This window comes from Saccharomyces eubayanus, chromosome X, assembly GCF_001298625.1.
Source record: "Saccharomyces eubayanus strain FM1318 chromosome X, whole genome shotgun sequence".
In the NCBI taxonomy this organism is placed as follows: Eukaryota; Fungi; Ascomycota; class Saccharomycetes; order Saccharomycetales; family Saccharomycetaceae; genus Saccharomyces; species Saccharomyces eubayanus.
The window spans coordinates 1-12,255 of record NC_030985.1 but is presented as its reverse complement, the minus strand read 5'-3'; the positions used below and the strand labels follow the sequence as shown (position 1 = coordinate 12,255).

The 12,255-nt window shown below is 42.3% G+C and overlaps 4 protein-coding genes across 4 annotated transcripts; 2 read left to right on the top strand and 2 right to left on the bottom strand.

Moving 5' to 3' along the window:
* Nucleotides 1–929: 929 nt before the first annotated feature.
* Nucleotides 930–1,643, top strand: DI49_2822 (uncharacterized protein; the record flags this gene model as incomplete). Its single annotated transcript, XM_018365929.1, has 1 exon — nt 930–1,643. The coding sequence occupies one exon, from the start codon at nt 930–932 to the stop codon at nt 1,641–1,643; it is 714 nt and encodes a 237-aa protein (XP_018221135.1).
* A 1,255-nt stretch (nt 1,644–2,898) lies between these two features.
* OSI1 (Osi1p) lies at nt 2,899–3,765 on the bottom strand (the record flags this gene model as incomplete). Its single annotated transcript, XM_018365928.1, has 1 exon — nt 2,899–3,765. One exon carries the CDS (start codon nt 3,763–3,765, stop codon nt 2,899–2,901), a length of 867 nt encoding a protein of 288 aa, XP_018221134.1.
* Nucleotides 3,766–6,618: 2,853 nt separating this feature from the next.
* DI49_2820 (uncharacterized protein) lies at nt 6,619–8,499 on the top strand (the record flags this gene model as incomplete). Its single annotated transcript, XM_018365927.1, has 1 exon — nt 6,619–8,499. One exon carries the CDS (start codon nt 6,619–6,621, stop codon nt 8,497–8,499), a length of 1,881 nt encoding a protein of 626 aa, XP_018221133.1.
* A 2,285-nt stretch (nt 8,500–10,784) lies between these two features.
* On the bottom strand, nt 10,785–11,474 carry DI49_2819 (N-acetyltransferase family protein; the record flags this gene model as incomplete). The annotated part of the gene is made up of 1 exon (XM_018365926.1): nt 10,785–11,474. One exon carries the CDS (start codon nt 11,472–11,474, stop codon nt 10,785–10,787), a length of 690 nt encoding a protein of 229 aa, XP_018221132.1.
* Between the last annotated feature and the right edge of the window lie 781 nt (nt 11,475–12,255).

Genomic DNA, 12,255 nt, shown 5'->3' with positions numbered 1-12,255 from the left:
TATGGAGATAACGCGTTATAGCCGATATGGCTGTAGACAAGGTTACAGGTGTGATGTATCTAACTAGCTCAAACCTTGAAAGAGATATTACGTAGCATGAAAAACACCCTATTTCCTCATTCGGCGTTCTTTGAAAAAATGTCAAGGCTGTGTTGTGCTCGTTAAAGGGCAGAAAGAAAAAAAATACGCTTATTGCTTATGGTTTGTTGGAACATCATTTACAGCAAAATTGTGCTAAAAAGTAATATGAATTTTTACATGAGTCTGTAGTGTGGCTCATGCGAATGAGCCAACGACTTTGCGCTGATGAAACCTCGAGCTGGGAGCTCGAAGAATTAGAAATGTTTTTTACGCCGCAAAATGTCCGAAAGAGCTCATTTACAGACGTCTCCACCGCTGAAGATTCCTATTTGCAGGGACAAACGCGGCAAAAAAAAACTGCAGGGTCCGATGTCCGCTTGGCGTGGAATTACGTAATCGGTTACGAACGTCAACGGCTGCTGCGACTGCTCACTGTGCGAGTTGGCAAAGCCTTGATTCGGTTTCGGTAGAAATCGATTAGGCTTTGCCATCAATCTTCGAAATTTAAACCGCTCTGTCGTGGAACGTTTAAATCTGTTTTGGCGTCACAAGCCGATATTCCAGCAGCATACGTGTCTGGTGTTGTAGAATGTGCGGTTAATAACAGCTTGGTGCGGAGAGAGAGGGTTTTACTGTCTCGTAAAGGGATCGGAAAAATACGAGGGGCGGATGGGACAGTTCCGTTTGAAGCCCTTAAAATGTCAGTTTTGTATAAACCTTCAATTTCAATATATAAGGGGAGTGGTTTTTGCATTTATCATTCAAGGGATTCCAATGTTAACTTATTCTTGTCCTTCATACCCAGTCTTTGACTAAAAACTGTTCAAGAATATTCAAACAAATTCACAATGTCTCCAAAGAAAGTATTGCTAGCGCTCACTTCATATAACGAAGTCTTCTATAGCGACGGCTCCAAGACCGGTGTCTTCGCAGTGGAAGCTTTGCATCCTTTCAATACTTTCAAGAAAGGAGGTTTTGAAGTTGACTTTGTATCTGAAACTGGTAAGTTTGGTTGGGATGAACATTCCTTGGCTAAGGAGGCCCTAGACGGCCAAGATAAGATTGATTTCGAAAATAAGAGTTCCAATTTCAATAAGGCACTGGCCAAAATCAAGACTCCAAAGGAGGTCAATGCAGATGACTACCAAATATTCTTTGCATCTGCCGGCCACGGTACTTTGTTCGATTACCCAAAGGCCAAAGACCTACAAGATATTGCATCCGATATCTACGCTAACGGAGGTGTTGTTGCAGCTGTTTGCCAGGGTCCTTCTATTTTCGATGGCTTAACGAATAAAAGCACAGGTAAGCCATTGATTGAAGGTAAATCAATAACTGGTTTCACCGATGTGGGTGGAACCATTTTGGGCTTGGACAGTATTTTGAAGACTAAGGGCTTGACGACAGTTGAAGATATTGCTAAGAAGTACGGTGCGAAGTATTTGGCTCCGGTTGGTCCTTGGGATGATTACTCCATTACTGACGGAAAACTGGTCACTGGTGTCAACCCGGCCTCTGCTTATTCCACTGCTGTTAGATCCATCAAGGCTTTGGAAAATTAGATTAAAAACATTCTTCATTATTTATATGGTTATACAGTTATAGGATTTGCGTGAAACTATCTAAGGGAAATTTATTGACGTTGAAAGGGCTTGAATATTTGATCATTGAGACAAAATAGCTGCGGAGGAAAAAGGAAACAGTGCGGGAGCTCAACAAGGCATCATTTTTCATTCCCTTAGCTGCAAACGCACTAATAACGGTTTTTTTCTAAGCTCTACAAGAAGTTTGCGTTCCGTTTAGTAATTTGACCACATTATTTAAGCCGGTTTCAGTATCTTTCTAGAGATTTACGTACGGGATTGACAGTCATCTTAGCGACCAAATTTCGACGAACATCCATTAATACTTTTTTCTGGGGTACCAAGAATAACAAAGGCGCCAGCTGAACTATATAAAAGTATATAACAAAACGTTGTAATCAACGCGCACAGTGCACTACTTTAGTCGCCCCTAGATACGAGTTTTCACTATAATCTCAAACTCATAATCTCTGATAGACAGTAAAAACGTCGGCAGTCTATCATATAAGCTGTTCTTTTGCAGAACACATTTTCATAAACCCTAGGATCTTGAAATGCTTTACCTTACAGTCTGATGCTGAGATATGAGGACGCGTTTCAGAATCTATAGTTTCCATAATGGCTGTTCTCGTTATTTACTGCTTTATTGATACTAAAATCCACTCGTAGTAAACTCATTTTTATATTTCTGATTCGGACCTCATTCTTGTTGCAATATCGTTCAACATAATAATTATAAAACCAAAACAACAAAACCAGTACAGGCCGCAGTTAGCACGGTTCATTGTTGATTTATTTCCGCTATTCCAGTACTGTATATTTTTCTAATGTGATAGGGAGAAACGGTATCACAGAGAATGGCCGGTCACGCGGTAGGGGCAATTCAATCGCTCATATTCTTAACCCTTGCATTCTGTCAATAAGATGATAAAAGGTTTGTGTGAAGGTAGTCTTTTGCCCAATTGAGTGTTAGGAAGGCTGTCCATAGAAATAGAAGCATCTCTTTCATGCAAGGTAAATAATTTCTAAAGAACCCCGAAAAAAACTGGTAAAATGGTGAACGTGACATATTACGTGGTATTTAGCAGATAGATATTTAGACAGCACAATAGGTTGACCTTTGAGTGAAGGAGCCGCTTTAAAAATAGGGCGTAGAGNGTGACATATTACGTGGTATTTAGCAGATAGATATTTAGACAGCACAATAGGTTGACCTTTGAGTGAAGGAGCCGCTTTAAAAATAGGGCGTAGAGCTCAAATTACCATATATTCWGCTATATTKTAKWWMYWWKRKKWTMMCKSWKMYAWYTKYTRMRYYMRYYKMRMAARYWMWRWMRSTRYCMTYAYWRYCRWSRWAMTYYMYRWWSTYYYCRKKWKRTWYWKKKSWWAWKWYRYYAAMMAMWKWRRMWRMKSYSKRMKCGSKTKYMWYRRSYKTWAWARMSYTKAWWGAGCTGATATCTGTRCMTTTTTYCGCAAAASTATCYAAACCYTSTTGRCCCATATCAGTGGTTACCATACCRGGGTGGAAMGCAACARCAGTGAAGCCYTCAGGYTTCAATTCAAAACTTAGTTCCTTTATRGCAAAATTYAARGCRGCTTTCGACTGWCCGTARGCAGMAACAGMAAKTGGYACATAASCAKYGATRGACCCYGCRASGCTGGAAATGAARAATAATTTCCTAGTCTTTTTCAAAAGAAGCAAAGGGTACACCTTCTGAAGAGTCAATATTGGTCCTAAAGCATTGGTCGTGTAATGGTCAATCCAAACCTTTTTTGGGGCCTTTAAGACCTCATAGTAGGAATTCGAGATCCCAGARTTTGCAATAAAAATATCAATRCCCTGGAATGATGGTGTTTTCCTAATTTCATCTGCAATTTTATTGACACTTTCGTCGTCGGTAACGTCAAGCTGCACAGTATGAATATTGTCTCTACTTTTCTTCAAATCTTCCAACTGTTTATTCTTGGGCAGCGAAGGTAATCCACGAAAAGAAGCTATAACAACATTGTCTGTAGAGGCACTCAAGGTTTTGACTAAGTTGAAACCAATTCCACGGTTACCGCCGATAATAAAGTAAGTTGTTTTTGATGGGCTGCTCATGATGAATCGGATTGCGTTGAAACCTGCTAAGTTGTATTTGTCGTGAGGGAGATGTGAATTCTCAAGAACGTAAGATTTTMGATWRYATCCGAAGTATTGTATCCTTCTCTAATCTTTATAGTTCTTGAAATACTTTTTTTTTATTTGTTATTACTAATCATTTCTGACACACCATCTTCAMTTTTCGTTCAGAAGTACTTCACCGAAGGGATTACTAATGGCGTCGTKTATTGTCGGAAAGAAATACACATAGAGATCAGAAAGGAAGGAAAAAGGGGGGAAAATGGAGAAGGTTAGATGAAGAAGATCGTAACCCGTATCTTCGGCCGCTCGTACTACGGGTACTGCTGTGTATGTTAGATAGTGCTTTAGTCTTAATGCCGCGGCAGTGGACCACGTAGGCGTGGTGGCGTGTAGATGCAATATATAAAGCCAAATAGTTCAGCACCCTTACTTGCGATGACGCCAATAGGTTGTTTTCTCGCCGAAGGAGTAGACTGCGTTGTGCAGATTAAAAAATCCAAGGCCATTTGATAGCGGCTGGTACGAATAGGAGGCGAGATATGTCATAATAAGATGGCCACATGCAGGCATGTTGTGTGGGTTCATAGCGACACATGGCAAATCTTGTTCGTAAGTTCTGTARRAAATTSCTTCCCSTTTCTTGAGCRACTTCAAGTAARATCGTGCTAATCTTGGCTGTAKGGTTCGGGTTATTATAGTTGGGAGAATTCATGGTAATACAATTCGTTCAACGCAGAGTTTTGACGTGCAAGTGTTATTGACTCTAGTTAGTCAGGCGCGCGTATTGAGATGCTCTAGACAGAAGAGAGCAGTGTCACGACTAGCAGTGTCGTATYCYCWCCGCAGATACATCTAACCACGCAGCCTTGATAGGGCCGATCTTGTTGGCGCACTTCATTTTACGAAGGATATGGCTTTAGTGCTATATGACAGTTACGCTACGGTACGGTACGTAGCAAGATATGTGGTAGCTGCRCTTCAAAGAATCCGATCGGTTGTAATACGGGGATATATATAACAAAATCTGCCGCCGCCTTGTCACAGTATATCTAAGCGTGTTTGTCATGTTAAGAGAGGTTAAGATCCGTTACTTTGGTGCTTCGGAGATTTTTCACTAACAAAACTTGATAATGGACATGGGTGGCAGCGATGCTGTGATTGAGCCACGACTGCGGCAGAGTATTGAGTAAAAGCAAGATATTATAATACTGTTGAAAGTACGGTCCTTAGGGTATTCTGTTGCGATGAGGTGTAAATTTGGTATCGTACGAGAGATGTAGAGGATATAAAACAGTTGAACATTCTTGACGGGTCCATTGTTTTCGCTTGTTGTTTCCGTTTTGGGCGCGTCTGTTTTTCTCTCTCAGAAAGCGCCGGGCCCGAGTCAAAGTTAAAGTTTCTGAAACCAGAGAACGGCGTTGCGGATGTAGCACAAGCTTCAAGCCAGGGTCCTGGTCGGTCTGAATTCACGGTGTTAGAAGATACAAGTACGATATCCTATGCCTTGTGCAAGGGAACACAGAGATATTAGATGAGACTGATCAATAGACGGGCAGCACGCAGCGGCTTCAAATGCAGAAAAACACACACAATTGAGATGATATCAATGGTTTATATTCGTGTGTTAAAGTTTCAGCGCGTCAAGTAGAACAGGCTCCACAGTACAAGATAATCAGATGTTCTTAATATCCGCGGATATACTGCCACAAATGCTTAGTCACGTCCAGTAGCTGTCCGTTTACCAGGTGCTGGCGTTTCCGATAACTTTGGAGATTTTAGAGCCTCCTGAATTCGCCAAGGGGGGAAAAACTTCGAGGACTTCCCTGCGCCACCCTCTATCCCCTTCCAACAGCTCTTGTCTTGTCCTATGTTCTGCAAAAAAGAAAAATAGGTTGTGCCGTGGAASGTGAACTCTGCACGTGCCCGTCTGTGACCGCGTGGCTGTTTCATTAAGCTCAATCCTGATCGCGTAACGTGCCTTTCTCTGCGGCGATATCTGAGCGGACAATACACGGCGGGGGAAGTCTGTGATTATGAAAGAGATCCCTGGAAAAGTCAGGCTTCTTGAGGGCCTGGACTTCGCAGGAGGGCCCTTGCTAGCCCCCTCTCAACAGAAACAAATCGCGTTCGTGTCGTAGTAAGCAAAAGCAGCCGTGCGTTACAGGGACAAAAAAAGTGCAGTTTCGCACTTCCGCACCGAGTCCGATTTTTCTTGCCGCCCGAAAGCTGGGAGTGGCTGTCCGAGTTATTTGTCTTGAAGTCGTATATGATTCTTATTTTAGTGCAAATGGCAATTTGAATTCGCCAATGACTTGTAGGTTGTGCACATATGCCTAAACATTTGCTGTGGCTGTCGTACCTGGCGGAGTCGAACCGGATCTGGCGCGTTTTCGAACTGGAGAATGTGCTAAAACAGACGTTTTTTACGATGGAGACGGATTCGGTCGCTATTTGTCGTAAAATGTCTCTGTTCYCTTGCTGGGCAAACTTCGCCGCGTCTGTTAGTGACTGGCACCCTGTTAGCGCATATGCACATAAACTTGCAGATACACCTGTAGAAATGCCTGCATAAGAGTTTCTCTTAGCTCACGAAAATTGTCGTTACTCCTGTTTGATTCAAACAGCCGGAGGTCCGGTAGTTACACTTGTAATATGATTCAGATCGCCATACAGATGARAGAAAAAGCATATAAAACGCTTCATTTTGCTCGATTCTAACGGTCATTTAGCTCAGTTCCTTTATGTTTACACTTGTCTCTTGGTAAAGCCACCAACAGCAAATCTTTATCGTTGTTAATATTCTGGTAAGATCTCGCCCATATAAAAGAGATGTTCAATCGTTTAAACAAGTTTCAAGCTGCCGTAGCTTTGGCCCTTTACTCCCAAAGTGCGTTGGGTCAATCCTTTGGCAACAGCTCTTCCACTATCACCTCTGCCTCTACCGCAAGTGCTTCCGCTACCGTCTCACTTTCTTCTAGTGACGGTACTGTTTATTTGCCATCTACTACAATTTCTGGTGACCTTACAGTTACTGGTAAAGTGATTGCAACAGAAGCAGTCGAAGTTGCAGCTGGTGGTAAACTGACCTTGCTTGATGGTGAAAAGTACTCCTTCACATCTGATCTAAAGGTTGATGGTGAATTGATCGTAGCAAAGTCTGAGGCTACTTACGAAGGTACCGCTTTCGACGTCTCAGGTGCAACTTTCGAAGTTTCTGGTAACTTCAGTGCCGAAGAATCTGCTGCTACTTCTGCATCCATCTACTCCTTCACTCCTGGCTCTTTCGATAGCACCGGTGACATTTCTCTAAGCCTATCAAAGGCTAAGAAGGGTGAAGTCACTTTCTCTCCATACTCCAACGCTGGTGTTTTCTCTTTATCAAACGCTATTCTAAACGGTGGTTCCGTCTCAGGTCTGCAACGTAGAGACGACGACGAAGGATCAAAGAACAAYGGTGAAATAAATCTAGACAACGGAAGTACTTACGTGATTGTTGAACCTGTCTCTGGAAATGGTACAGTTAACATTATCTCYGGTAACCTTTACTTGCACTACCCAGACACTTTCACCGGTCAAACTGTCAACTTTAAGGGAGAAGGTGTTCTAGCCGTTGACCCAACCGAAACCAACACCACCCCTATTCCTGTYGTCGGCTACACTGGTAAGAACCAAATTGCCATTACCCAAGACGTCAGCGTCTCCTACAACAGCGAAACCGGTGTTTTAACTGCAACCAAGGGTAACGTCCAATTCTCTTTCGCTATCGGTACCGGCTTCTCCAGTTCTGGCTTCAGTGTCTCCGAAGGTCTCTTCGCAGAAGCTTATGCTTACTTCCTAAACTACGATGGTGTTATCGCTTCTACCGGTGCTACATCATCTGTTTCTGCCACATCCACCACCCCATCATCCTCCGCCTCTGGTTCAGCCACTTCAGCTAGTGTCTCCACCTCTGGTAAATTCAACTCCACTTCTGTCTCTGACTCAGTTACCTACTCTGGTGCTTCATCCACTGCCTCCGGTTCAGTTACCTACTCTGGTGCTTCATCCACTGCTTCTGGTTCAGTTACCTACTCTGGTGCATCATCCGTTGCCTCCGGCTCGGTTACCTACTCTGCTCCATCTTCAGAAACCGCATCCGTCTACACCGAAACACTAACTTACGCAAATGCCACAAGCACTGTCGTAGTTTCCTGTTCAAAGACAACTGACTCTAACGGCAATATCTACACTATTACCAAAACCGTTCCATGTTCTTCCACCACCATCGCCACCATCACTTCTTGTGATGACAATGGATGCCATGTTGTTCCAGCACCAACCTCCACTGGTGTCACTGCAACCACTGTTTCTTCAAAGTCTTACACTACCATCACTGTCACTCACTGTGATGACAACGGCTGCAATGTTAAGACCGTCACTTCTGARGCTCCTAAGGAAACTTCAGTCACCACTGCCACTACCATTGCTCCAAAATCATACACAACTGCCACTGTCACCCACTGTAACGACAACGGCTGTACCGTCAAGACTGTCACTTCTGAGGCTCCAAAAGCCACTACAGTAGTTACCAAGTCTGGCTCTCCAATTTCTCCAGCTACAACTTCTCAAACCCACACTGGTATCATCGTTCAATCTGAAGGTATTGCTGCAGGCTTGAGAACCAATGCTTTGAGCGCTTTGGTTGGTGCTTTTATTTTTGCCTTTTTTTAAGCTTTTTTAGCTGAGGGTACAACTGTACTCTTTCAAAACTAGATGGATMTTTTCTATATACGCTTTGTGTACAATTCTTTAAGTAATTTCAACTTAAGTTGAAGAAAATTCTGCTCTTTTTTTGAACCGGCCACTTTTTTGATATGCTAACCGAACTTAGAAACAGCTCCAGAATGTGGCCTCCTTGCATCGCGAAAAGATAATCTTTTTCTTTGGTGTGTTCTAGGTAGCCTATTGGCACATTCGTGCCGTGCGAACTCGTCGCAATTATCTCTTGGCGTCGTTACATAGTCCTCAAACTGGTTGTCTTGTATTTCTTTTATGGTGGTACTGAACGGCTGTGACCGTAGATCCAGTAAAATTCTTCACCACCCCGAAAATCGAARGAGAAACGTTTGCACATAAACTTGAGGTGTAGTTCAGGCAAACTATGAGTAAGAAGGTACTGTTTGTTGCCATTGATAGATGCGCTGGCAAAGTATGTGGCGAACGTACAGTCATACTTTCCACTCCATGCCATGCGGACATTGTAGCAAGAAGGGTATGCGTTGGTGTGGTGTGTTGTAGATAGTTTCTCTGCTAAGTTCACTTGTTCCTTCTTGTAGACGTTTTTAGAGAGTTACTGTTCYATTTGGCCAGACAGTCCCTTCCGTTCAGTTCAGGATGTGAAGCGTGCTTATTGCCATGCTGCAGTYTCTTAAGATAGAGTCTCGAGAGTCTCGAAATGCTGTCTTATCATTCTGTATAAATCAAGAYACGTATACTTGGTATTGCTTATCTCGTTATCTTGCCTTAGTTTGTCAAGAAACCTACTCTAGTGTTAAATGGAAATTACGCTATGCCAAGTTTAGCAAGGGTACGCGACCGTCATAAGCCCTAYACAGCATCGCGGAAGTACTGTATATTTGAACAGAAGTAGCCGCTTTATAGGATCAAGGTCCGCAAACGTTGTCAGTATGTCAAGAAAATAGAAGAGCGAAGATAGCTATGCCAAGATTATGGGACATGAGGATGCGTTATTACGGTGACGGAGCTGTCAAGGGGTGGAAAGTAGTGGTGTTATGTTACACATGGCTGCCATGTTCATGCGTTGTGCAAGAAATTGTTCTGTTGAGTTTATTGGAGATAGACACATATGAGTTTGTAGTAGTTGGGTAGTAAAGGCATATCCGTGGAACCATATCTAGGTCCGTGGAATATGTTGAGGTCCGTGGAGTTAGAGAAGTGGCATGTAAAAATTCTCGGACATCGAGGATTTGTGCGAATACGCGGCGTTGTCATATCAACCTTTAGGTTCTCAATTTAGCGCCTCAAACGTCCTGAGACCCTATCTCAAGAGACTCAACTAGGAATATGTTTCCATAGTCTTGTGAAAATTGAGCTACCGCAYGCTCAGCTTGTTCTGAAAAACCGGATACAGTAATATGTATTAAATAAACATTGACAAGCATATCATTGAACTTTATGTAATCAAAGAACTGTAAAATCACTGCTGTCCTATGATGCGAGAATAAGTGAATGTCTGTATCACTTAGCCGGTATTCGGAGACTAAAACTAGGCTCATAGTTTAGTTTGAAATTGTTGAATTGAGGCAAGAATAATAACGATTTTAAGTAAACGAAGGTAACAGATTTACAAAAAAAATAAAAAGTTATGTCCTTAATATATGAGGAGGCCGGCCGAGGCTTGTTGGGAGGAATATAGAACTTTTTGCTTGCTGACACAACGCTAAGCAAACCACGTAAGATAAGCTTTACGTGATGTTCGTTGGGCGACCGTTTCGCCTCAATACAAAGCATTTCGAATAGGAAGGATTATTCACTGTGACAATGGCATCSATCCCCAATTTCTAGCAACAATACACCTTTATGAGACGATGCGCCATTAGCCGGACCTGGCCGGCGATAGGCAGTTTCTGCTTGTAAAGTGCAGCCTACGTTTTATCGTGTACAGGTCCACTGATATTTTTTAATGAGCAGTCTGTCGCAATGAAGTGGTTGTTCAATAATAATCTTTCTTCCATCTTGAGCGATCTGACTCTTCTTAGCCTGATTTTTCGATTATTTCTGTTTTCAGTCATTCGAGTCACGTAGGACACCCTTACGGGCCAAAAGGGAAACGGCTGATTTGACGCCGGCGGAAGGTGTATATAGAGTTGTGTCGGGACTTTTCAAAGGCCAAGTTTTGAGTAGAGGCGATCTCAAGAGACTACAAACTGTGGTACACGCTTCAATTGAATCGCACAATATAAAAAGAAAGAATGGTAGTACATAGATATTTGCCACTATTCCATGGAAAGAAATTCGGGTTCTATGCTCGTCAAATCTTTACCGTAAATAATAGCATCCACAGGCTCTTCAGAACCCTTTAGAATTCCAGCACGAGGAATTAATCCGATTTTTTCAAAGTTCAATTTGTCCCAGATTTTCCAACTAGCCTGATTGGTAACAAAGACAAGATTGAAAATAGARTAYTTGTACCCTAACAAAGGGGCCCAGTTCAAATACACCTGTGCGAGTCTATAGCCGATCTTTTGACCTCTATGGGAACTATTCACCAGAAAACCGGCGTTACAATTGTGCGAGCAACGCGGGGCATAATTAGGCTTGATGTAGAATGTACCTAGGAGAACGAGATTCCAGTCTTGATTCTCTTCGATGACTTTCTTATCAGTTTGCAAAACAATAACGGCAAAAGAGTGAAACCAATAATCTAAGAACTCCTGTTTAGTCAACTTAATCAATTGTGGATAAGTCTTGCCGCCTTCAATTTCTGAATTAAATAAGTYAAAAATATAGTTAATAAGCGAATTCGGAACATATTTGGTGTTGAATACTGGGAAGGCAGTCGCTACTGTGTCCAAACCAATAAGCTTAAAYTGTAACGGCTCAATGGAATCAGCAAGTGGTCTGRAAAAAGCAGGGCCATCATGCAAATTTGCTGTTGACTTCCAYTCRGTGGATTCRGTTTCCATTTTTGTTCTGGGCTTATGTTATTTCTTATATATCGACATGTTATAAGATCAAGCCGCTTGTAATCGGTCAACGACCTTACTTTTTCTTTTTCTTTGTCATACAGATCCCAGAAGTTTCCATGGCTGTCCCCCTTACTACGGCATGGTACGATAAGACAAAACCAACCGGAAACATCAAAACAAGATCATAGATAAGATATTTTTATAAAGAATATTTATCTCTGATACGCAAGAATTCACCTTTTAACAACCGATAGGCGGTCGATAGAACGTTTTCGAGAAAAAGGTGCAAACCGTTCGGTCTGTAAGCCGAGAATTGTTTTTCTGCCGGATGTTCAACGCCTTTTGGGAGCGGGTAACGYTAAGTTATGATCACATGACCGTCACATGATCAGGTCGGAAYGCGTTGCCCGAGAAAAGCGTTCAGCCGCACGTACAAGCCATGTCAGCTGGGGCGGCAGCTATCATAGGAGGCGCCATAAGATGAGTGAGGTAGAMGATGGATGTGATGTCGGCGAGGAGTATAAGTGAATGGCAGTTTATAGTTTAGATGTAGTTATGAAGTATAAATTTACATGTAGAAGTTGGTGTAAAATATTGTTGYAAATTGTGTSGAGGATCAATRAAWAGTGAGAAAATGGAGTAAAATGTAAAAWAAAAAWTGTTATAATAGAGCATTCTTTGAAGTGTGCGTTGGTGTTATGATATATTATGGTTCTTGGGATGTTGATATCATATTGTAGCGTCCGTGTGAGTGCGCGTATCAATTATAATAGAATTA